The sequence below is a fragment of the Zosterops lateralis genome (genome assembly GCF_965231275.1).
Source record: "Zosterops lateralis genome assembly, chromosome: 26".
Taxonomy (NCBI): domain Eukaryota; kingdom Metazoa; phylum Chordata; class Aves; order Passeriformes; family Zosteropidae; genus Zosterops; species Zosterops lateralis.
This window is the reverse complement of record NC_139786.1, coordinates 749,758-775,596: the sequence shown is the minus strand read 5'-3', so window position 1 is coordinate 775,596 and position 25,839 is coordinate 749,758. Positions and strand designations below refer to the sequence as shown.

The 25,839-nt window shown below is 56.9% G+C and overlaps 1 protein-coding gene across 1 annotated transcript in view; it reads left to right on the top strand.

The window, feature by feature from the left end:
* Window positions 1-600: 600 nt before the first annotated feature.
* NAV1 (neuron navigator 1) overlaps window positions 601-25,839 on the top strand; it is a gene marked incomplete at its 5' end in the record, with an annotated part of 53,840 nt that continues 28,601 nt past the window's right edge. The window contains 4 exons of the mRNA XM_083878285.1: window positions 601-862; window positions 1,127-1,178; window positions 1,532-1,632; window positions 3,890-4,630. Coding sequence (XP_083734411.1) covers window positions 601-862; window positions 1,127-1,178; window positions 1,532-1,632; window positions 3,890-4,630 — 1,156 coding nt within the window. The remainder of the gene's footprint in view (window positions 863-1,126; window positions 1,179-1,531; window positions 1,633-3,889; window positions 4,631-25,839) is intronic.

The window sequence follows — 25,839 nt, the reverse complement described above, 5'->3', positions numbered from 1 at the left end:
TGTGGCAGTGGCACAATGTGGGCGGACACTGGGGATAAGGAAGGCTCTCCAGTGTGGGAATGGGAATTAGACACCAGTAGATGGGGTCACAGAGCTGAAGGTGGTCTTGGGCGACAGGAGATGGTTTTAGGTGGCCAGGAGATGGCCTCAGATGTCCGGGAGGTGGTTTTGGTTGATCAGGAGGTGGTTTTGGGGACCAGGAAAAAATTTTGAGTGGCCAGGAGGGCCCCATCCTACCTGTGGTGCAGCCCTAACTGGTGAGGGTCTGTGCCCAAATGTCCTCGCTGCAGGGACCTGCTGCAGGGACCTGCTGTAGGGACCTGGGGACAGGGGGCTGGGGCTGCACAGGCTCCCTAGGGGAGGACATCACATATGCCATGGTCCTGTGAATCTCTGTCAGAGGACATGATGTGTGTGTGTGTCCTCACCCTGGGCTGTGGGGCACAGTGGCCTTCTCCCAGCATGGGGACATGGAGCACCCGTGGCCAGCAGGAACAAAGACCAGGGTCTGGTGCAGCCCAGGGTCTGTGGGTGTCCTCTCTGTGCTGGGCTCTAATGAATCCTCCTCTTCCTCCACAGCCTTGCCAGCAGCTCACCAGGATGAAGGGGACAGCCAATGTCCACTCCACTGGCCGCAGCCACTACCAGTCTGCCATCCCCGTGCCCCGTGCCATGGCCCACAGCAAACTGCACAGCACGGCCCCCCTGAGCACCCCGGGGTCCCCTGTCCTCCACAGGGCTCCATCCCCTCGGCCAGGGAAGGTGCCAGCCCCTGGCCCCAAGACTCTCAAGCCCAAAGCCACTGGCAAAGCTGCTGAGCCAGCCGAGGGCAGGGAGGGAAGCCTCAGTGTCCCTGCTCAGGGTGGGCAGAGAGAGCCCTCCAGAGCCCTGGTGTCCCCTGGGAAATGGCCAGAGGCAGTGGGCAGTGGGAGGAGAGGGGCAGGCAGGGTGGGGGAGCCCCCTGAGTTGTGCAAAGCCTCCCTAGCACAGGGCAGGGGCGGGGGGCAGCTGGGAGGCTCCACTGGGAAGGGCAGAACAGCCACATCAGGGACAGGGGATGAGTCTCATGGTGGCTCACAGGGGAGGGGCCCTGTATTTGGGTCAGGGGCCATCACTTTCTCCTCAGGGCCCCCACACAGCCACCCTGTCACTGCCACTGTGGCACCTTTCCAGTACAGGTGAGTCCTGGGGATGGGGGGACATGGGGCTGTGGGGGGCATGGGGGGCTGTGGGGGGCATGGGGACAGGGGCAGGTGGGCAGGCCCACCAGGGAATGGGAAATGGTGGGGGTCAGAAGGAAGGTTCCCACAGGATTTGGGGTGCTGGGGTTCCTAAGGCACCCATGGGAGCTGATGGGGAGGAGGGGATGGACTCACTGGGGAATAGGGTGCCCTGGGACCCCTTGCCATGAGAGCAGTGTCCCCAGACCAGGGCAGAGCCCATGGCTCCATGTTCTCACACCCCGGGGGTCCCCAGGATCAGGGCAGAGCAATGCCCCTGCTCACCCACCCTCACCCCCTTCTGCCCACAGGCTGCAGGAGGACCAGGAGCACGAGAGGGCCATGTCCCCAGGTGATGAGTGCTCTGGTCCTGAGAAGAGATCTGACCCTGACCCCAAGCCCAGAGGCCTGAGTGAGTCCAGAGGGGTTCAGGAATGGGGGTGTCCTGCGGGGGGGCTGCTGTGATGGTGCCAGGGGAGCCAGGGCTGGAGGTCACTGGGGGGAACCCTGACACTGGAGGTGCCCCAATTCCCCTGGGAAAGGCTCCTCTGCATTCTGGCATGAGGTGACCTCGGTGGCCAAACCCTCACCCTGTGAGAAACACAAACCCCTCCGGGACGGCGCCAGGACATCCCCCTGGCTGCCTCCTTTCCCTGCTCTCCCATTTCCCAGCGAGCTCCAGGAATGGCCCATTTCCAAGGAGCGGGCGTGGAGGGACCGCTGGCTCCACCGCCAGATCTCCCCCTTTCCCCAGGGCTGGATGAACACAAACTCTGCTGCAATGCCGAGGCCAGCCCGCTCCCCTGTGGCGCTGCTCTGGGGCAGATTTTGGGGAGGCGGGCGCAGGGAGGATGCTGGGCCGGCGGTTGCCAGGGCAGCGGCAGCGGAGGATGGCGGGATGCTCTGGAGATGTGCAGGGAAGGGGAAAAAACAGAGCCGGGAGCTTCACCGGGTGATTTGAAGGGACAGAATTCGGTCAGATCCGCGGTCAGATCTGCTTTGACCCGGGGTCCCGGCACCTCAGTCAGAGGATAATCAGCCCCGGTGTGGAAAGGGCTGAAGGCAGCGGCAGGAGGGAGGATGTTCCAGGAGGGAGCGAGAGGGGCTGGCACACACCCAGTGCAGCTGCCCTGCTCCTCGGGAGGGGTTGGGATGAAGCCGAGCGAGGGAAGGGGCCGGATCCCTTCCCTCACCCCACTCCTGCTGCAGTTTCCCGGCCCGCGGCGCCTCCCAGAGCGAACAAGGGACATGGGGAGACCCCGAGAATCACCTCACCAGTCCCAAAGCGACACAACACCAGCAGATTTGTCCCTTACACCAGGCAACAGCCCTGTCCCGAACCCCGAGTGACTTTGGGGTGCAGCCTGTGCCCCCATTCTGCCCCAAAAACACCTTTTTTTTTTTTTTTTTTGGAGGGGGGGGTGGGTTTGGCAGCCTTGTCTGTCCCGTGCAGGTGGAGTTATTTTGGGGCTGTTGAGCTCTAGCACGGGCTGCAGGCCGGGTCCCCGGCCCGGGGGTGGGCTGGGGGGCTCGCACCGCCCCCGGCCCTCCCGGCCTTATCTGGGCAGCAGCGATGGCTCTAATGCAATATTTCCCGGCGGTTGCCATGGCAGCCCGCGTGAGGTCACCAAATAGACTTAATTCACCCCTCCCGAGGGACGGGTAATTAATGAAAAATGATGATAACCAGATCCCACTCCCCTTCTTCCCGTCCCGCCCCCCGGCCCTCGATTCCCTACGATCAGTGCAGAGGCCCCGCTGGGTGTGAGGACCACAGTGACCCTCGGGGGCTCCTGGGGCCACCCCGGGCTCTGCCCGCACAATTTGGGGGAGAAATGGAGATGCTTTGTCCCCCCTGGGAGTGGGTGCGCGGTGGCTGGTGGGTCTGGGGTCATGGCAGGGGGGACAGGGAGGGCTTTAACGCAGGGGGCTGGGGCGGGGGGCTTCATCCGCCTCCCAGGCAGCACCCGGCACTGCGAGGGGCGGCGGAACGGGGCCGCGGGGTGGTCATGGCCGGCTCCGTGCTCGCCCCAGGGGTCCCGTGTCACCGCCCAGGAGTCCTGTGTCACAGCGGGGTCCTGTGTCACACCCCAGGGGTCCTGTGTCACACCCCAGGGGTCCCGTGTCACACCCCAGGGGTCCTGTGTCACACCCCAGGGGTCCTGTGTCACACCCCAGGGGTCCCGTGTCACACCCCAGGGGTCCTGTGTCACACCCCAGGGGTCCTGTGTCAGGGCGGGGTCCCGTATCACGACGGGGTCCTCCCCGCAGCGCTGTCCCCGCTGTCCCGTCCAGTCCCCCCGGCCCCGGCCCCGCCCCGCGGCGCCCCCGTCCCCTCCCTCCCCTCCCCTCGCCCCGTCCCCGGCCCCGCCCCTGCCCGCGCCGGCGGAGGGAGGGCGGGCGGGCCCTTTTTGTTGGCCGCTGACATTCCGCTGGTTCGCGGTGTCCTGCCGCCGGCGGAGCGGCGAGGTGGGGCCGTGCCGCTCACCCCCCGCCCCAATCCCCTTCTCCTCCCCATCCCCATCCCCATCTCCCCCCACCCACCCGCGCCATCCCCGCCTCGCTCCTCCCCTGCCGGTGGGACGGGCGCTGACGGTGCCTCTCCCTTCTGTCTCTCCCCTCGCTGTGTGTGTGTGTGTGTGTGTGTGTGTGTCCTCTCGGTGCCGCAGCAACACCACCAGCAGCGCCCGGCGGGTTAAATGGTTACAGCGGCGCGGGGATGCTGGGGAGCAACCTCAAGAGCCTTCCCGACGTGGAGCTGGGCGAGGAGGAGCGCGGCTTTCGGCGGGGCCCCGACGGCGGCACCGTGATGCCCAAGCGGGCCAAGGCGGCGGCGGCGGGGCCGCGGGGCGCGGAGCTGCGCGTCTTCAAGGCCAGCAGCGCTGAGGGCCGCCTGCCCGCCGGCGGCTCCAACCTGCGCAAGCAGAAATCCCTCACCAACCTGGCCTTCCTGACGGACGCCGAGAAGAAGCGGCAGCTCTACGAGCCTCGCTGGAGCGATGATATGGCCAAGGCGGCCTCGCCCGGAGCGGGAGCAGCAGGAACAGCGGCGGGGCGCGGCGGGCCCCGGGGGCGTGAGGCGCCCGCCATGTCGCGGAGCCTGTCCCGCTCCGAGCACTCGCTGCTGGCGCCGCGCCCCGCCGGGCCCAGCAAACCCCCGCCCGCCGGCAAGCCCAGCCGCATCCCCCGCGGGCCCTACGCCGAGGTGAAGCCCCTCAGCAAGGCCGCCCCCGAGGCTGGAGGAGGAGGAGGTGGTGGAGGTGGTGGAAAGTGCGACGATGAGCTGCTGGGTGGGAAGGGCCCCGCGGTGGCGGCGGGCAGCGAGGAGAAGCCGTACCTGAAGGTGGACCCCGAGCTGGTGGTGACGGTGCTGGGAGACCTGGAGCAGCTGCTCTTCAGTCAGATGTTGGGTGAGTGCTCGGCTGGAGGGCTGGGCACGGAGCTGGGGAGGGCAGGTGGAGGTGTCCGGGCTCCTGCAGCTCCCCAGGACACGCTGGTGGCCGCATCGGTGGCTTGGGGGGAAAGGAGGAACCAGCCCCGGGGTCTGCAGGGGAAAGGAGAAACCAGCCCCGGTGTCTGCAGGGGAAAGGAGGCATCTGGTGGCCGCCTCGGTGTCTTGGAGAGAAGGGAGGCACCAGCCCCGGTGTCCCCAGTCGCTCAGAACCACAGAATGGTTTGGGTTGGAAGAGCTCATCCTGTTCTGCTCCCTGCCATGGGCAAGGACACCTTCCACCAGCCCTGGCTCTACCCAGCCCCATCCAGCCTGGCCTTGGGCACTCCCAGGGATGGAGCAGCCACAGCTTCTCTGAGCAGCCCGTGCCAGATCCCTCCCACCCTCACAGGAGGAATTTCTTCCTAATATCTCATTTACCCCTGCCCTCTGGCAGTGGAAAAGCCATTCTCCCTTGTCCTCAAGTCCCTCTCCAGCTCTCCTGGAGCCCCTTTGGGCACTGAAAGGGGCTTTAAGGTCTCCCCAGAGCTTTCTCCAGGCTGAACACCCCCAGCTTGGCTGCAGAGCAGAGGGGCTGCAGCCTCCAGTGCACCTCCAAGGCACACTCGGGGGAAGGTGCTGTCAGCTTGCCTGGGAGGAGAGGCAGATCCTCCTCACCAGGAGCAGTGGCAGGTGGTGGTGCTGGTGGAGCTTGTCCTCCCCCACGTGTCTTGCCGGCCATCCCTTGTCTCAACACCCACCAAACCCCACGGAGGCTGCACAGCTGGATGTCACAGCTGCTCCCCACCATCAGCATGCCTTGCCCTGGGGGTGACCTTGGGAAGCTGCTGGTGGAGCCAGGGGTCCACACTCTGCTCCATTTTAGGCAGATCCAGAGCTCCACTGCGCTCTGGGGCTCTGGCAGAGGAGGATTCTCCAAGGATGCTGCTGCTGCAGGGTTTTTGCATGAGTCCGTTTCAGGCTGTGGCTGCCTGCACTTTGCCATCCCTGTGGGTTTGAGCCGAGCTTGTTGCGTGCATTGTGTGCATAATGGGTTTCCATGAGAACAGGGAGCACTGGGCCAGTGCTGGCTGTGCCCTGAACCTCAGAACCCTCTTCCCCATCGTGGGTCTCTGTCCAGGTGAGCCCAGCCCTTGCCATCCTCTCATGGTGATCTCTAGGAATTGTGGCTGCCTTGGCAGCTCTCTGCTCCCTGCTGTCACCGTGTCTTCCCTGCAGCCCAGCCAGCAGTGCCTGGGCTCTCAGCTGGGCAATGACTGGGCACTTGTGGCTCTGAAAAGCTGTCTGGTCTGGTGAATTGGCATGTGAAGATGGCAAAGGAGCCCTGCACAGCCATCATGGTGCTCCAGCTGGCCAGCTGTGGAGTCCTGGTGCTTGGTGGTGGCGGGGGAGCAGCAGTACAGGCAGGGCTGGTGTGTCCAGTCCCTTCAAGTTCCCTGCCTGGCACCTCTTTTTAGGGGGCCAGGAGCGTCTCTGGTGCTTGAGCTGGCTTGAGATGCCTTGTCCTTGGTGTGTGATGAAGAGAAAGGGTAGAGATTTGCCCTGGCTGGGGCCTGGGGGAGGTGGTTTGGAGATGTGGAGCAAGCTGGGGTGTGTGCTGGAGGCAGCTACCTGGAAAGCAGCATTTGCTGAGTCCACTCCCATGTGTACCCCTGGCTGCTCCAGGAGCCTTTTGGGCTGTCACAGCCCCAGTTCCAGCAGGGCTCTGGCACAGCATGGAGCCCCCCAGGCCATTGCCCTTGGCCCCCAGCCATGGGGGCAGCAGCAGTGCCCTCCTTGGCAGGGTCTGCCCTGGTGCTGGGGCATCCCAGGACTCACAAGTGGAAGGGCACAGAGTGAGCTCGAGGCCTGGGCAGGCAGACTGTGGGGATGAGCAGGTGGGATGCAGGAGGTCAGCCCAACTGTGGGGGCTCAGGCTGCCCCAGTGGTCTCACAGCTGGCTTTACAGACATCCATCCTCAGGCCCAATGCCATGGAAGCACCAGATGCCGTGGGAGCATGGCAGGATTGCAGGAGGATTTGTCACTTACGGGACTAACAGATACCACTCACTGATATTGGGATGCCTGGGGGAATCTCAGCTCTGCTCTTAGGTGGGAGTTTCCTCAGCATTCCCAAGAAAAATCCTTGCAGGATTGGCCCACGTGGAAGTGACTCCCAGTCTGTGGTACTCTGGAGTCCCAGGGATCCAAGACAGGATCTTGTGCACACTCTGAGGAAGATGATGGCTGTGGAGGTGCCCCCAGCAATGGATTTGGTTTCTGGGGTATTGCCAAGCCTCCACCTGCATCAGTTGGGGCTGACTTTGACCTTGGGAGGTGTTGAACATCCCTTTGGACTGTACTCTGGCATCTGAAGGAAGGTCTCTGCTGTTCTCATCAATCCATTTTGCTCATCAGCCTGAGCAGTTTGGCAATGCCTGCCGAAGGCCACCCTATCCAGAGGGGCATGGAAAGACCCCCAAGCTTGGTTTGTGCTGGAAAGAGAGAGGCAGAAATTGCAGGGATTTCCAGCCTCTGCAGATATGGTTGTCCTTGAACTGCTGACTGATGTTGAGAAGCCTGTGCAGCTTCTGAGCTCCTGGCCCTGCCAGCCACAGTGGCTTCCAGAGACCTTGCGTATCTCCACACCTGAACTCTCATCTCCACCTCATGCTTCTCCTCCCAGAATCATTCCCAAGCCTCTCTTGGCCAAAAATACGGTTTATTCAGTAATGGCCAAACGTTACCTCTCATTCAGTCACTGCTGCTGCCTCATCTGTTTGATGGCACCGAAGCCTTTGTAGCTGAACCATGTTGAAAGAGCAGCCTGTGCAAGCCGGGAGAGGTCACGGGCACGCAGCAACCACATGTGCTTTGTAGAGGCTATTTCCATCATCCAAATTATACATTTTGCATCAACCAAAGGCTGAGGCTTCTCATCAAAGCTGCCTGGCAGCTGGGCTTGCTAATTATGCCAGTGCCCAACCACAGGATGATGAAGGGGATGGAGGGCGTGTGGCCAGCGTGGTGGAAGAGCTGGTTGTGCAGAGCTCCCCGTGCCCGTGTCTGTGTGTGATGGATGGACAGGGCTGTGCAGGTGCAAGGGCTTTTCTTGTATGGGCCTGGCGTGATGGTTGCACTTACCTAGAGCTCCCCAGAGCACCTCCAAGATCCTGCAGCTGCTTTCTGAGGCCATTTCCTCGTCCATCTCTTGCTGGATGTGGTGCCTCTTAAATTGCTGCTAATTCGCATCAACAAATAGGTGGTCAGTGTTGTGCGGGCCAGAACCCAGGCGAGCACACGTGAGATCCCAGTGAGGATGGTGTTCCCTGAAATGCTCTCTGCAGGAGCCTGCAGCCCTGCCAGACTCTTCAGTTGCAGCTATAACCCATTTCAGTCCTGCAGCCCTCGGGTGGGCTATACCACCCTTCACTGGTGGGCCAGCAGGGATGTCCTTGCTGGTGGCACGTACCCACGGGGAGTTGGTAGCCTTGTGCTGCTGACACACCTGCAGGGCAGAACTGGCTGTGCTCAGGCTGCCACTGGGTGGGCAGTGGGTGCCAGCAGCCCCTCACTGGTGGGGAGGAGAGCCAAGGGCTGCAATGGGCTCTGTGACAGGCAGGAGCTGCGTGTTGCATCTGACTAATTTAAAAAGTAAACCACAGTGCAGGAAAGATTGGTGTCTGACATGTTCCATTCAAGAACATTCCTGACCCCAGTGGAGATGGGAACCAAGTTAGTCCCTTCTGACTGCCATCCTTGCTGGGAACACACGTGGTGTGGGATTAAAGAAGCACTTCTGCCCCATGGCATTCCTCCCTCAGCCCCATGTTGTTCCTGCCAGTTTAATTAAGCACTAATGTGGCCATGGCAGCACTGGGCAGCAGTAGCCAGGCTCCCTGGCAGGAGACCATGAGGAGGTCAGAGACCAAATAGCTCTTCACAGTGATGAGAGCGGGTTATTGCCTTGTAAAGGGCTGTGGCTGTCCTGATACCAATAATGCTGTTCCTCTCTTAAGGTCCCTGTGTGACAGCGTCTGTGTGACGAGGTCGTTGGGATGAGGATTTATTTCCTTTTGCCCACAGAGCTGCACTCCTGCCTTTGGGGTAATAGTGAGGAGAAAGGGGAGTGGTACACAGTTGTGTTGCTGCTTCCAGCCTGCTCTCACAAGTAGTAGATGTCTGCTTTCTCCAGGTGAGATGGCTACAGTGACTGGGGAGAAGATTTGGAAATGGGATCCAAGGGCCCCAGAGCTTCTGCTGAAGCTGTTTGGGATGTGCCCTGTTCCCAGTGATTATGGCAGTGTGGAAAAAGGGCTGAGAAAGAAATAAATCCAGATGTCTTTCACAGTATCCCATGGAAAGGTAGCAGAGCAAACACTTGAAAGCAAACATGTTTGGGGATGCCCTGGTGAAACAAAATTCTCCCCAAAGAGCCTGAAAGTCCCTATTCAAATGGGGCTTTCCCAGTGACTGCCTGTATCTTGCCCCCCAAATCCAACATGTTTAAAAAGAAAAAAAGTAAATGAATAGAAAATCATGGAAATTCTGGAAGTGCCATTTGGGATCTGCTGGTGGGATGTGACCACAGTGGGACCTGGATGATTCCCCCTTCTCATGCTGCCAGAAAACTTCTCATGGTGCCAGAAAACAATGTCCCTGGTCCCTTAGACCTGCAGACCCCCCAGCCCAATCTCACTTGAGCATTTGAGGACACTTGGCTGGTGCTTGTGCCCGTTGCATGGGGGAAGATTTGTTCCAGCTCAGCACAGAGTCAGAGCCTGCACCCTCTGAGGTGTGGAAGCTGTGAGTGATGTCAGCCTCCAGTGCCAGCCCATTTGCCATGGCCAGTGTGTCCCTCCTGGCCTCCCTGGCTCAGCTGCAGGTGTGACTGGGTGGTTTGCTGTAGGACTGCAGTCTTGGGGTCAGGATTGCCTGACTGTGTGATTTCAGATGGACCCACTGGCACATCCTCTGTATCAGTCACTTGTCTGGTCCAGAGTGTCTTTTGTGGCTTTTGGTGCCCTGCATGTGCAGTCAGTGTCCAGGGGTAATGTGTGGTGTTTCTAGTACTGGTGACTGCAGTGTCCTCGGCTCTGTGTGCATGGTGTTCCTGGTGGCAGTGATGTCCTAGGCTTGTGTGTGTGTGCAGTGTTCCTGGTGACAGTGACACAGGTGTCCTGGGCTTGTGTGTGTGTGCAGTGTTCCTGGTGACAGTGACACTGGTGTCCTGGGCTTGTGTGTGTGTGCAGTGTTCCTGGTGACAGTGACAGTGGTGTCCTGGGCTTGTGTGTGTGTGCAGTGTTCCTGGTGACAGTGACAGTGGTGTCCTGGGCTTGTGTGTGTGTGCAGTGTTCCTGGTGACAGTGACAGTGGTGTCCTGGGCTCCATGTGTGTGCAGTGTTCCTGGTACTGGTGGCAATGGTTAAACTGCTGAGCCTGGATCCACTCCTTGGGTGGAGTGGGGATGGCTCTGTGGTATCTCAGTCCTCTCTCCAGGCTTCACACCTTGGCTGTGTCTCGTGCAGAGCTGTGGGGACACAGGAGATCAGACACGGTGCTGTTCTGCCATACTCCCCACCCTGCAGAGTCACGTCCTCCTCCAGACACACGAGGCAGCTCTCCCGGGGGAGCCGGGGAAAGGGTTGCCAGTTTCTCTGGAAAGCAGTGAGCTTGGGAGGGTAGAGGACTTGTGTGAGGCTCAGAGCTCAGCTGGAAGGCTCAGTGTTGCCTCGTGGCGGGGTGGAGGGGCAAAAGGGAGAGCAGGGCTTGCCCACGCTGCTGCATTGCAGCTCGGAGCAGGGAGCTGAGCGGGAGGGGAGCTGGGAAGGCAGGGATGCTGCAGCCGTGAAGCTGGGAAGTCAGGGGATGCTGCATTGCAGAGCTGAGATTAGAAGCTGTGCAAATGGAGATGTGCTTGTGTCAGGGTGGGTGTGATACTGAGGAGTGGTGCCCAGTGCCCACCGATTTGCTGCTCCTTCCCCTAATCCAGTTCCTCCACATTTTGTTTCGTGCCAGCATTTCTCTCATTCCTTGCCCTGGTATTCGTCTTCTTCAATTGAGGGCATAATGTATTTTTTATTAATTCAGGAGGAGGACTGAGATTCATCTGCTGCTGAAGGACCTGCTGGAATCCACGTAGGGAAGCTAAGCAGAAGCTCAGCACGTTTGGGCAGGACATTTTCCTTGCTCCTGGGAGCAGCCATGGATTGGGGAGGTGGCTCCAGAGCCTTGTGGCCCTGGCACAGCATGGCCTGTGAGCTGCCTGGAGGGGCCCGTGGGCACACACATACCCCTGTGCTGCCCAGTGAAATGCAGGTGTGTCTTGCAGCTAGACGTGTGCCTCCACCTCTGTGAACATGAGAGCATGCCAGCATTCCTGGAGCACCAGGATTTTCCATCTGGTGGAGGTATCAGTGATTCTTAATCACTCCACGTTGCTCTGGTGTTGTGTCAGCCTTCTTGTCTCTCTTCTTAGCTGTCCTGCTCATCCAGAGGTGGGCACTTTGCAGTCCTCCTCTGTACCTGTGAGGGTCTGGCCTCAAGCATCCCCCTGAAATTACAGAGAGATTTCAGGGGAATCCAGAAATCCAAAAATTAGTGTCTGAGGATGTAAAGACAGGGCTGCTCTGCCTTCCCCTCAGGCTGGATCTTGCCCAGTGGGCAGGGAGGGGATGGTGAGCTGGCTAGGAGGGACCCAGGAGGTGCCTTTCAACGGGGAACTGGAATTGAGGGTTTGAGCTGTGCTCATGAAGCCGCGGTTCCCTGGGCAGGTTGGGAGCCTGACTCGCAGCCACAGGTGACGCAGTACAGGGCTGGGCTCTGTGCCAGCTCATCAGCTCACCAGCCACTCGACTGCCTTTGGCTGTGGGATCAAAAACCTCTCCTTGCTTGGTGAGCTTTAAGGATGGCTCATGGCTGAGGTCCTTGTTGAAGCTGCTGGAGGTTGTGGTTGTCTTTGTGTAACCCAGAAAAACGGGCAGGGCTGTGCTGTGGGTGCTGCAGCCTGTGCTCTGTGAGCTGGAGGGGGAATTATAGAACCACAGAATGGTTTGGGATAAACCTTTAGAGATAATCTTGTTCCAGCCCCTGCATGGGCCAGGACACCTTCCACTAGCCCAGGTTGCTCCAAGTCCTGTTGAACGAGACCTTGAACATTTCTAGGGCTGGGGCAGCCACAGCTTCTCTGGGCAATCTGTGCCAGAGCCTCACCACCTTCACAGGGAAGAATTTCTTCTTAATCTTTAGTCTAAACCTGTTCCATTCAATTTAAAGCTGTTCCCCCTAACTGCAGCCTGGCAGATGGGTAATGCCATACCTTTAGCATTGGAGAAAAGTAGAACCACCTTTATTTCTCATTCCAGCCTGCACGCTCGGTGTTTTGGGGAGCTGCCTGTCCCACCTCTGTGCATCTTATGCAGGGCTGTGTCATCAAGAGGGAGACAAGGCAGCGAGACCCTGCAACCAGATCAGCTTGTTCAAGTGCACCCAGTCATGGCCAAACCTGGCCCTTACTGGTTCTGTTGGGAGCCCAGACTGCCTAAAGCTTAAACCTCTGCTTTTTCATGGGCCTCAAGCATCCCTGGCACTGGCTCTGCCCCAGCCTCCTCTCCCAGTTCCACGAGCTGGCTTGAAGCACGTTCAGAGCTGCGGTGCAGGTACAACTCTGTTGCTGGCTATTTATAGAATGTGAGCTTTCAGCATTGCTGTGCACTGAGAATAACTCAGTGAGGAGACACTTCTCAAAATCACACATCCCTCGCCCATGCGCAGCATCGTCGTCTCAGGCTTCCCACATGTCAGCCTGGGTCTGTCTTGGTCCTGTGCCAGCCCAGTTTGACACTGAAATGGGTTTACTCCAGTGGGTTTTTTTTGGCCTGGAGATTCAGCTGGTTAATCATGGCAGGGCTTTGTAGCCTTGTCAGGACACCATCAGCTTTTGCAGGGAGCGTGGTGAGGAGCAGTTTGGGCTCTGTAAAACCCACCTCACAGAGAGCAGCCCTTTCATGGGCCAGCCTGTGAGATGCAGGCACTGGCAGGGAGGGCTGTGCATGGGGAACACAGGAACCTGCTCTTCAGGCTGGAACCTGTGATGATGAAACTCATCAGCTGAACGAACCCCTGGGGCTGGAAGCATTCGGTGCTGCAGGGGTATTTCCAGTTCTCTTTATCTCTGGCCTGCCATTATATTTCCAAGCTGATGCAAACAAATGGAAGAACAGATAGCAGCTAATCCACATTGATTGTTGTGATGCTGGAGCTCCCCGAGGTGAGCTGGGGCTGGCAGGAAACGTGCTGTGGGCCATTCCATGGGGCCAGCACATCCCTCCCCGGCCATTTCCCGGTGTGGTGCCGCAGGGGACACGTTGTCAGCCTCGTGGATGGTTGCTCTCACATCCCAAGGTTTCTCCCAGCTTTGGGGGTCCACAGGCCCAAGGCAGCAGTGCCAGGGTGGGTACAGAGTCATGGGCTAACCTGGCAGTGGTGAAATCAGGTAAGGCAGGGTTGTTTTGGCTCCAAGGTAGGAGTGCCGCTTTGAGGAGGGGAGACAACAAAGTTCCCCTCATCTGAAACACAGGAGGAAGGGCATTTGACAGACTCTGTCTGGAACCTGGGACTGTTCAGCTCTGCCAGGGCAGGACCAATGTGGAGCCAAGTGCTGGGGCCACCATTGGTGCAGGACCCTGGCCACCCAGCTGTGACCTTTCACAGCTGCCTTACATTTACCCTCCAGACCTTCACTGCACAATGGACCCAGGTTCATTTAAAAATGTAACAAAAGCCCATCCAGGGAATTGGAGTCACCCTGGACAGGCCATGCATTGCACCTTGGGGTGGGCAATGAAGAGAGGCCCTGGGGGCAGAAGTGCCTGTTGGCTCTTGGTAGTGGTGGTTTCTCTTCCAAATAATGTGTACACAGACTCAGTGGGGTTAAATCTGCCGTGGCCTGGTGTGACTGCTGGCCAAGGGGAAATACTAACATTTGCCTGACTCCCAGCAAGCCTGAGTCTCCTCTGCCCCGGGCTGTATGTAGCCTGGAGCTCACAGCTCATCAGTGCAAGGTCCTTTGGCAAATTCCATTTTGATGTCTCACTCAGGGTGGTTTGAGGCTGGATTTATCACTGTCTGGGCCTCCTGTCTCCCCGTGTCGAGTGGCTGTTTGCATCAAAAGCTGGCTGCATCCTCACCCTGTGGGGAGGAGCAGTACCCCAGGCCTCTTACTCCTGTGCCAGCAGTGCCGTGGGCATGGCTGGGATGGGGCACGGAGGGGCCCTGCCCTAAGTGTCCCTCACCTTTCTCCCCAGGGCTCTGTGCCCCAGCACTCCAGGCTGAGCACAGCGGCCTTTTGGGGGCTGATTCACCAGCAGACCGAGATCCTCCCTCCTTACAGGCTGCATCATCTGGAGCAGGGCAGACACTTCAGCAGCAGCACCTCCAGCCATCTCATTTCCATTTCCCTGAGCCCTTTTAGCTGTGTTTTTGCTGTGCTGAGCCAAACAGCGTCCCGGGACTGCTGGAGCACTAATATCCATCATCTGGCCGCGGTCTGCAGAGCACTCAGAAATTTGGTGCTATTTTCAGTGAAGTTTTCCAAGTTGAGCTTATTGGCTCATGGGCATCTGCTCCCAGATGGAGAACATGTGGCTGATTCCTGTGCAGGGAGGGGAACGGCCCCAGTCATAAAGCAGCAGGGGGGATGAGTGAGGGAATCTCATCCTGGAGCCTGGGAGATGCTTTCAGGACTGTGCAGAGTGGGGGCCTGGAGGTTGGGCTTTTAAAGCTGCTCCTCTGAAAGCAGAATCTGCACTGAGAGGTCAGGTATTATGGTGGGGGAAGTACAGTAACCTGGAGGCAGGATTCGATCTCAGTTCAGCTGCTGTTTGCACCACTGGCCACTTCCCACCCTGCTCACTTTCAGAAGTGAACAGCAGGTACCTGGCAAACAGTCCCCGTGCTAAAATGGTGAAACTCTGGTGGTTCCTGCAAACCTCCCTGCGTGGAACTGAGAAATGAGCACTGGCTAAATGTGACGGCACATGAACCCTGAGCTCCAAAGCAAAAGTAAATTTACAAAGCAGCTTTTCCTGCCTCACATTCCCTGGTGGACTGTGGTAATGCATTTCCAAGCCCAGCTGCTCTGTGCTGCAGTGGTGATCAGTGGGGCAAAGCCCTGCTCTCTTCCCTCTGCTCCCCAATTTGTCCATTGCTGCCTTCCAGGGGCAGAGGTGAGGGTTTGTTTGGGGGCTGAGATTCTCATTCCCTTTGTGGAAATAAAGCAAATTGTGTTTGGTTGACATTCTCTATAGCTTCAAAGTCAAATAAAATCTGGGTTGCCAGCTTCTTTTTGTCTTTGAGAAGATGTCTGTTTTCCATCCCAAACCTTCCATGCTTTGCAGCTCAATAGCACATCCCAGACAATGGCTTTAGAAATCAGACGCCTGCATTTTGGACCCACAGTGCTGAGGCAACGCCAAGTGGTGCAGGGGGTGCCAGAATTTGTGCACATGGGGGGAGAGAGAAGGAGGAGGACAAAAAGCTTGCCCCGATGGGATGTTTCCACAGAGATCATGGTAATGATCTTCCATTTCTATACAGCTTTTCACCCGCTGGCAGGGTGTGCTCACTCGTAAGCCGATGCTACACACATCCTGTGTGCAGAGTGCAGCAGCTGTCCTCAAAAATCATATAAGAGGGAAGCTCTGGAACAGGAGAGCAGGATCTACTTAGGGTGGGAGTGACCCCCGAGACTGCAGGGATGCTCAGGGATGCAGGAAGGGATATTAGGAAAAAATATATTACTGTAAGTGTGGTCAGGCCCTGGCACAGATTGCCCAGAGAAGCTGTAGCTGTGCCATCCCTGGGAGTGTTTAGGGCCAGGGTGGATGGGGAGTGGAGCAACCTGATCTGGTAGAAGGTGTTAGGTCGAGATGGTCTTTAACCCAAATTGTTCAGTGGTGATTCTGTATCCCTGCACCATTGGGTATATGTGGGTTTGACCCACACCCCTGAAGGTCCAGCTCACAGAGACCTGGCTGTAATAATGAGCTGATTGCAAGTGCCTTGAAAAATCAAAAGAGTTTTAATAAAGATGGAAAATAATACAAAAGGCAAAACAAGCAAAGTCGAGCACAGCACAGAGACAAACTCCTTGCTTGCTACAGCACCTCGAAAAATGTGGAGTTTCTTTGTTCTCTCTCTTTAGTACATAATAGCTTAGGTGGGCTTTTTGGCCCTTGGCCCAATGAGTGAATGAGTAACATTCTCGGGGTCCAGTCTACACTTCTGGGCTGGCTACAAAGAGAAATCCACAGAACTTTCTTAACCTGTCAAAAGGTAAAGTGAGACCCTTTCCCTGTTTGGAAGCACCTGCTAGAGGTACAGGGATTGCATTACCACAGGGATGGGAGTGACTTTGCTGCTGTGTCAGCATCAGTTTGGTCCTTCCCAAATCATCATCACCTTCCAGCTCAGAGCCAAGCCATGGCCACACACGAGCTGGCACTTGTCTTTCTGGAGTGGGAGCCCTGTCATGAGCTGGGAGCAGCACTCAGCGTTTATGGTCAGTGCTCCATCCCACACTGACACACAGAGTTGTTTTCCTGCCTCATCCATCCCTTTTTCCCCTGGTTGCCGTGCTGGAGGAGCTGTTAGGCCATGGAGGATCACAGAGCTCTGAGGAGGGTCACTGAGGCTGCATCCACTGCCAGAGCATGCGGGAGGTTGGTTAATACACAATATTCCCTTGTCCTTCTGAGTGCCTCTCGCTTTCCAAGAGCAGGGAGGTGAGTCTGGAAGTTCTTCTCCCCTGTGCTGAGATGGGTTTGCAAAAGCTACAGTTTCTTCTGCCTTTTTTTTTCCCTCCCTCTTTTCCTGCCCCAGCATTTTTCCCTGGCCTGATGAATTTTTAAACAAAAACATGGTGAGAAGAGAGCAGGAGAGAGGGGAGAAAACCCAGGAGAGGACACGAGGAAAAAAACCTGTTTTCCAAATCAGAGTGATTGCAAGTGGAAGTGAAAGTTTAGGTTGTGTTTTTGATTTGAAAGTTCCAACTAATTTAAGTCACTTTTCTGACAGGGGAAAATACCTTTCCTAATACTCTTTTTAATAAACTCCAGTTTTACAAGCAGAAGTAGTAGTAGTAGTTGGTTGAAAAATACTATGGAATTAGGGAAGTAAAAGGCAGCTGCAGTGCTCTGTAATTCCCCTGGCTGTGCTGGGGGGTCAATGCTCCCTCAAGGTGGGGGACTGAGGAGTGGGTGAGATAGACCCTGCAGATGCCTCTGGATGTGAACATATGTGATTCCTGGCCTGTTGGTGCAGGGCAGTAAGCAGATATGGGACTTTGGGTGCAATGGGTCAGAATTTGGCCCAAATTGGAGCCTTCCAGCTGGAGAACTGGCTGGTTAGTGCTGGAGAAAGTGGAAGGAGGCAAGAGGGAGCACAAGGATGGAGAGGAGAGGTGGAGGTAGGAGGGGTAGTTGGCTCATCGAGCTAAGCATCACCAGGGAGCCCAAATCCCATCACCAGGAGGGCTTGTCCTGCTCCATCAGCCAAGCTCTGACCTGTGAAAGGCATCTGGAGAGTTTGAATTGCTGATGGAGTTGTGAGATATCATGGACACCTTTTTATGCCGTGATAAAAAGGTGTCCCTCCAGAAGTGTTCCTCCACTGTGTCCTGCTGAGGCCAAGGCCAGAGCTGAGCATTAGGACAGGCCACTCTGGCTGCCATCCAGCAGAGTTTCTCACTGGTTCCTCACAACTGTCACCTTGGCAGGTAGATTGAGTGTTGTTGGAAAACCAGCTCGTTGCTGGAAATCCACTGTGCAGAGCAGAGAGGGCTCCTTGCAGATCTCATTGTATTTCAGGCTGGAAAAGAAAAAGAAACATTTTATGGTAATTTTTTTCAATGACTTTCCAATTTTATTTTTTTTTTCTTGGTGAGCTGTCTGCAATTACTTCCAGTGTTCCTGAAGGGATTAATTACTCACTGGAGCTCATTGTGCGTATTTGATATTCTGAACCATTGGATGTGATGTCTGTCTTGGATCGAGTCAGGGCTCACATGGCACTTCTTTTTCCATCCTTTTTCCATCCTTTTCCCCCCATTCTGTTGTATCTGTCGGGCTCCTGGTGTGAGCACTCCCCGCTGCCTCTGCGGTGGGTGCTCGCTCAGCACTCTGCACGGGATCCTGATTTCCCTGCTCCACACTCCTTTTTTTTTCAAGGGAGTGCAGCCAGAATAAGACAAATTGCTTCCTTGTTTGAGTGACTTTTGGCTGATGCTTTCCCCCCAAGCTGTAGTGTTGGCTCGGCTTCTCTTGCAGCAGTGGTGGCTCTGGGCTGTGCATCGTCAGTGCTTTGGACAGGCCCCCGAAGCAAATTTGGGGGAGAAGAGCTCAAAGCACAATGCAGAGCTGCTTCCCACGGCGAAAAGGGCTTGTGCTGTGCAGGCAGCCATTGCACGGAGCTGAGATGTCTTGGGGGAGATAAATCCCAGCTGCAGTGCTGCCAGGGACCCCTCTGTGCCATCCTCGAAGCGTGGCATTCCCAGAGGGTCTGCCTGTGGGACGGTGTGTGCTGGCACTGGGACAGCTCAGGGAATGGCATTGTCTCCAGCTTGGCTGGGGATCCCAACTGCCCAAGCTGGGGCTGGAACTCTGTGTGGTGGAGGCATTCCTAAAGGGATCCTACAGCCTGCCGGGGATTGGGGTTGTTGATGTGTGGCATCAAGGGGGGAGTGGCTGCTCTCCCTCCTGTGCCCAGAGGGCCGTGGCCTCTGTCATCACTTGTCACTCAGCCCTTGGTGTTGGCAGGTGCATAGAGAGGGCAGCCACAGGAGATGGAACATGGTGGAGAGTCCAGAGGCTCCACTGAAATCCCTCTGATTGGCAGTGGTGCCTGTTTTGGAGCATTTTCCACCCTGTCCATCCCAAGTATTGCCAGTAAAATTTGGAGTTGTAGATGGAATAGCAGCTCTTTGCATAGAATAGTGGAGTGTGTCAGCATCCCTTCACTCGCTGTGATGCAGGTGGTGGGTTGGAGGTAAAGAACACTGCTCCATGTGGGCCCCTAACCCCTGTAGTGGCTCCCACAGAGATTTCTGATCCCAAACATGCCCTTCCCTCCTGGCACAAATAGATTTCCTGATGGAGACAGGACCTTCCTTCTCTGCAAATCACCTTTAGTGGGAAAACCACAACTGCTGCTTAAGGAAACCTTTCCCTGGTGGTGGAGAGTCTCTGAGTGTGCTGTGAGAGGGGGAGCAGGTCTGGAAGCAGTTGGAGAATGGTGTGGGCCAGCACCAGGAATGGGGAACCATCAGTGCTAAGAATACACAGTTTATCTTCTTCCCTCCCTCTGTGAAGGGTGCTCGAGGCACTGTGCAGCAATTAACACAAGTTTTTAATAACACTGCTGGCGGATTGGCAGTGCAGCCTTTGGAGCTGGTGTTGAATTTAGCTGAGTATGGAGCTCCCAGCACACACCCAGCAGGTCCCTGGCACAGGGATGAGAGGCACTGCTGTGGAGCAGCAGGATGGAGTCCTGGGTGCTGGGTGTAGAGCCCCAGCATGGGGAGAAACGTGGAGCTGGTGTTGTTCCTGGCTCCAGTGGGTTGGGCACCTTTCCCAGGGAATTTTGGAGGAGCAGGTAACAAAGCCAGCAGAGGTAAGGGCAGTACTGGTGGGGAGGGGAACAAGCTGAGGGCTGTGGCAGGGCACTGACTGCAGTGAGGTGGCCCTGGGTAGCTGGCACAGGGGGCAGGGGACATCACTGCACTGATCAGGATCACCCCATGCTCTCCACTGAGTTAACAGGGTGCCTCATCCCACTTCTGGGCAGGGGAGACCCGGGGAATGCAGGTCATTGTGTTGCTGTCAGAGCCATGGCACCCTCCTCATTCAAACCTCCTGCCACTCACCACACACAGCTCCATCCTTGGGAGGGCGTGGGGGGTTTGCTTTGAGGTGAACATCACCTGGGCTGCTGATGCTGGAGACTGAAGGGACACCAAAATCTTTGAGATGTGTGTTCATTTTCAGCCCTGCCCGGGCTGCTGTTGCAGATGCTGCCACGATTTTCAGGGTGAAGTGTGGTAGGAGCAGCAGCCCTGGGCACCACAGAGTTGTCACCCAGCCACTGCCAGGGTACCACAGGTGCAGGGAGAGCCCGGGCCTTGCGGGATCCTGGTGATCATATGTGCACCAGACTCGTTTCCGGCTCCCCGCAGGCTGCTGCTCCTGCTGCCAGAGTCAATTTGGCACCTGGCCCTCCTGCGAGCCTGGGAAGGGGGAGAAGAAAGGCCAAGCCCTCCTCGCCACAGGCAGGAGATTCAATTCTCCCTGGGCACGCACAAAGACCGTTTATCTCCGGAGCAAAGCCCTGGTAATCGTGGGGCAGAGCGTGAAGGGCTGATTAGGGGCTGCTCGAGGAGGGGCGCTGGGGTCGCGTGCAGGCACTTCCCTTCCCATTTCCAGGGCTCTCCATGGTAATGGCTTCTATTCTCCTCTGTTGTTAGGACGTCACTCACATGCAGCTCCAAAGACATCTGTCAAAACACGTCTCCCTCTGTCCTTGGCGCTCCCGGGGAAGAGGGATCCGTTGGCCCCATAATGAGCCTGACATCAATTAATCATCAGCCTTAAAAATTAGCATCGTGGCGTACATGTTGGAGGAGAACGATTCCCCAGATGGAATCAAAAATAGCCTGTGTTATCTCCCTCCTCCCGCTGGACCGTGGCAACAATAGATCCACTAACGAACCTGGGACTTGTTAAGCTGGGTTTGCCCCCCGAGGTGCTCTGCCTCCTGCCCTCTCTTCTCTCAGCGGGCTCTTGGGGGACCTCTCATGCAAGGGCTGATGAGCTGCCCTGGGATCTGGCCCTGCTGTCAGCTGGACCCTCATGGTGCACATCCCCCAGGCTTTCCTGAAGCTGTTCTAGGATCTCGTTCTTCTGGAGTGAAGGATGCTCATCCCTGGGTGGTGCTGCTGCCTCGAGGACATGTCCCACTCTAGGAGAGCTGTCCCATGTCCCTCTCCAGAGTGACAGCTCTGGGGACTGCTGGTGTCCCCAGCTTAGTGATGGCCAGCTCTGATATTCAAGGAGCTGGAGGTTTCCACTCTCTCTGGGGAGTGACTGAGGCACCTTCTCTGGAGGCTCACCATGAGCTGCTCTTTGTGCCTGTGCCATGCTGGGATTTTCCATGCTCAGAACTGCTCTTCCTTGTGTCCTGGTGAGCTGTAAGCCCAGAGAGCAGCTCTGCTGCCTGTAGCTGCCTTGCCACTCTGGTTTCCCACCCCGGGTACTTGGAAAATGAAGAGCTCTCTCACCAGCCGTGTTTTGGGTCCATTTGGGTGGCTCTGATCTCTCAGTGTGAAGCAGCTCCACAGGCTGCCAGGGAGGCTGGGGAGGACATTTTACATTCCTGCTGGAGACACATGAGGACTCTGGCTGATCTGGTGATGGACAGACAGACCAAGTGTCTACCAGAGCCCAGCTGAGGCCAGGGAGAATTGTGTTTGCAACGCATTGCTTTGCACAAAGCTCTCAGTCACAAGGCAAAGGGGACAAAAGGCTCCCTGTTCGCTCCGTCCCAGTGGGTGCAATTCCAACAGTTAAAAAGCAAATGTGAGTTGTTTGTCTCTGTGAATATAAAGCTTCCCCAAGCATGGCCGTATTCTGGCTGGGAATGGGAAATTTGGCTCTGCTAATGACTGACTGTTCCCCTGCTAAACAAAGCTGACTCCAGCCAAGAGCTGCCCGGGCAGGCCCTTCTCTGCTGGCCCTGGTGCAGGGATGTGGGCTGGGAGGGGACAGGCTCTGGGGACAGATAAATGCCCTTTCAGCCAGGCCTGAGCACCCAGCAAGGAGCAGCAGGGATGGATGGGGGTTTGGACCTTGGTCTCTTGTACACAGGGGTGACTGCCACCCGTGAGCACCCTGCCAGTGCCTGGGACCTTCTTCTGTGCCCAAGGGATTCATTATCATCAACAACAGGGAGCCCCAGGCAGGGGGACATCAGATCTGCTGATTTGGGGCATCTGACTGAGAGCTGCTGGGCTCCAGCAGCATCATCCAAGGGCTGCTGTCACAGGGGCCTGGGGTGAGGGTGGGTCTGGGAGGAATGACTGAATCCTGTGCTGCCCCTGGGCTTGGGGCGTGGACACATCCACCATCTCCATGGATGGTCCCAGCAGTGATGGGGCTGTTGGGATGGTGTTGGTGCTGATGAGGAATGTGCCCTGTGTCTGCCTGCATGTGGCTGCCCTGAGGCCTGTGGTGCTTTACCCCTGTGTCACAGCCAAGCTGAGCACAGCCCACGGGCATCTTCTTCTCCCTAGCTGCTCCTGCATTTGCCCCATCCTCCCTTTGGCTCTCTGGATCACAGGGCCTTTGGAGAAGGGCTGTACACAGTGAAGGAGGGTCATTATGGGGTTAAGACATGGCTGTGACCTGCACAGCCCCTGTGCCCTCCCTTCCCTGCAGGGAACCCAGATTGATAACGCTGTCAGCAGTGGGTGCAGGATTCCCCTTGCACCCACATCCCCCCTCCTCCAGCAGGCAAAGCCTGGAGTGAGAGCTGGCGACATCCCCGTATGCAGGGCACATCTGGAGGGCACCAAAGCAGTTAAGTGAAGGGCTGATTTGTGCTATAGAAACCCGCAGTTCCTTCCTTTGATCCTCTGAATCAGCCCATTGCCTTCCTCATATAAAGACCCATTTATCTCTGCTCTTCCCAGTAAGTTTGAAGGCGGTCGCAGCTCGTGGCTCCTCCACAGCAGCGAGAGGAGCCCGGCTTTCTCTTCCGCTGAGGCAGAATCAGGTGAAATCTCTATGGCAACTGGCAGATGACAGGGAGTCTTGTTGCCTTGGAAATGAGGCAAGGCAAAAAAAAAAAAAAAAAAAAAGAAAAAGAAAAAACCCACCCAAAAAGAGCCATCTGGAATTTTGAATTTCCACAATGTCCAACCTGCGTCTGGTGATGCGTGGGGAGTGTGAACCCGCTGCTGCCGGCTGCTCCAGGGCCTCTGTGCTGGGGCCTGGCTCTGCTGTTCTTCCTCACCCTGGGGAATTAGGGCTTTTTTCCATTTCTTTCCCACTTTTTTGGCTTTTTTTTTTTTTTTTTTTTTGCACAGGATCTGCAGCGTTGCCCTGACCATCTGCTGGGCTGTGGGCAAGGTGTTGTGCCTGAGGTGTTGGGAGGCTGGACACAGCTGTGCCGTGTTGGGGGCCAGCGTGGCACTGGCACACCTTGGTAATGCAGAACCACGAGGAGAATTGCTCCAGGGCAAACTGAGGCACGGAGTGCTGCGTGACCAGTGTGACCCTCCTCTGTCAGCTTAGCACAAACCCCAGGTGCAGTGACCACTGGTGACACTGTCTTCGTGTGCCCAAGGCCCTGGGGCTGTCAGCAGGGAGTTAATGTCACCATTTGTGACTGCCACTGTGTGTGCCAGTGGCCAGAGGCTCGAGGTACTGCTTGGAGCATGGATTTGGCCTGTTGACCCACCATTCCCCTCCTTTCCAAGCTGCACAGGTGTTTCTGTGGATTATTTTGGAGCCCTCTGGGGCTGGGGACAGGGGTGTAGGGGTGTTGGGATGCTCCCAGCTCCTCTGAGGCTTCCAGAAACAGCTTTGGAGGCAGGTGTGGCTCTGGGATGTGCAGTGCCCTTGTGCAGGAGCAGGGTGTGCCCCAACACAGGGAATTTTGGGCTTCCCTGGTTCATCAGCACAGAGGGGCAGAGGGCAGCACAGGGATGGAATGCCTAAACATGGAGCAGCTAGACCCTCTGGATGTGGAAAAGGAACTGTGGTTTGGATGTGCAGGTGGGGTGGTTTGGGGCCAAGCACAGCATCCATTGAAAGAATAACCCACAGATGGGCTGGAGGCCCAGTCTGGATCTCTCCAGCGGGTTCACTTGGAAACTTGTGTATGGGAGAGACCCAATTAAGCAGATTTATGGCTGCTCTAGCCTGAGAAAGTCTGAATCCCTTTTAAAAGCTTGGCTCACTGGAGCCAGACGGGGTCCAGGCTCCAGGTCTCTCAGCCCTGCCCTTGTTACAGGCAGTGATTCGCAAGGCTTAGCAGCCACGGTCTCCCCTGAAGTGCTGATTCGGCTCAAGTCCCAGCCTGTCACTGCTTATTGTCTGCTCTCACCTGCCAGTGGGAGAGGGTGGTCCCTTCCCACAGCGTGGGGCTGCCCCAGCCTGCACTGGGGGCTCTGGTGGGGATGGTGGTGGTGATGAGGATGGTGTGATGAGGATGGTGTGGTGATGGGGAATGTGATGAGGATGGTGTGATGAGGATGATGTGGTGATGGGGAATGTGATGAGGATGGTGTAGTGATGATGGCGGTGATGGCGACTGCAGTGGTGGGGTGCAATGATAGAGCCAATGAGTGCAGGCAGGGAATTTGCTCTCTCCCCCTCTGCAGCCACCCTTGCAGCCTCCCTCAGAGCCATGTCATTTTGGAGAAGGGTCCACCAACATGTGAGACGTGGGGTGGCTGTGCCAGACTGGGGTCCTGTCACTGCCCTGGCTCCCTGGGGACTTGGGCTCTGCAGGACACACACTACCCTCACAGTGCTGCCTTCTGTAACCCCACTGTCTCCCCCAAGACTTGCTGCTGGCCTCTTCCCTCAGCCAAGGGCAAGTGGAGAACGTGCTGGACTGTGTCCAACCTCATCCCCCAGCCTTGCAGGGCTGGGTGCAGGGCAGCAGCATGTGCAGAGCCCAGCCTGGTGGAGTCACAGTGGGGACCTCAGGTATCTGCAGCTTCCCCTGCACATCTGATGGCAGGTGGCTGTGCTTCCATGTCCATGGGGAATAGCACCTCTGGCTCCACCAGCTGAGGGACTGCTGCTGTCATTCACGGAATGGTGGCCAGGCTTTCCCCATCCATCTGCCTGGGTTCAGCAGAGCACCATCAGCTGTCCAGGTACCCCAGTATCCCATTACCAGGGTGCTGGCTGGCCCTGTCCCTGACCCTCAGGGAGCAGGACCCTCTCCTGACACTGCTGCACAGGATGCAGGGCTGGCAGCCAGCTCTCTGCTCTCACCAATGAAAGCAATTCAACCAGGAGTGCTAATGTACTTGCTGCCTTCTGGGTGAGGCAGCAGGTTTGTAGGAAGGAGTGCAATGCTTTCCCAGGGCACTGAGCAAGTGTGGAAGACATGCTCTGCCTAGCTTGGGTGCCCTTGGACATCTCCAGAGAGAGAGGGATGATTTGGGGCTACTGGTACATCCCTGGTGGGGGCACACGGGAATTGCAGGGATGGGGCTGAGCTGGAAAACAAGGCTGGCACTGGAGACTTGGCAGTCACCCCTTATAGTCCTGTCAGCCATCTCCACTGCTCATTCTGCCTGTTAAGGAACTTTTTGGGGGAAAAGACAGTTAAGCTCCAAAGAGAAGGATTGCAGGTTGTCACCATCCCTCTGCCCAGTCATCCAGGGGTGTGAGTGTGGAACCCACGGGGCTCAGTGAGGTTCACACTGGGCTCAGACTGTTGGGTTTCCCCTCATGTGGTCTCTGAGTGCCAGAGTGGAAGATTTTCAAGAAAAATACCAACAAAACGCTGCCTGTGCTGATTCATTCATCAACAGGACTGGGAGAAGGGGCTGGGGCAGATGGAGGCAACAGTGAGTCTGCTCGAGGGTTCCTGGAGCCATGGAGTGCAGCGGGGCTGGAGGAGGCTCACAGCCCCGTGAGAATGGCTTTTATTGCAGAGTTTATTAGTGGATTTTTCAATGCACTGGAAGGAATTGAGCAAGCAGTTAAAAATGTTTTCCAGCCTGGGGAAATTCGTTACAGCTACTGTGTAACAGGGGCCCACCGGAATGACTCAGGAACACCACGCAGCCTTTCCCGCTGAATTCCTGCTTGCTCTTGAAATCTTTACTGGGTCAACAGGAGTCCTTTCCCAGTTGGATCCTCTGAAATGAGACCATTGGGGTCACAGGCAAGAAAACATAAATATGAGTGTCACCTTCATGCTGAGTGAGGGCAGGTGCAGACGGTGCACCCGTGCCAGCCTGGCACCCTTGTGCCACTGTTGGTGTCATGTCCTGCTGTCCCCTTGCTTGCATATGGACCTGTGAGCACATGTGCAAGGTCACAGGCATAGGTGATACACATGCATCTCTCTGCAGGCTTTTGTTGCCATGTGGCCCCCACATGAATGATGC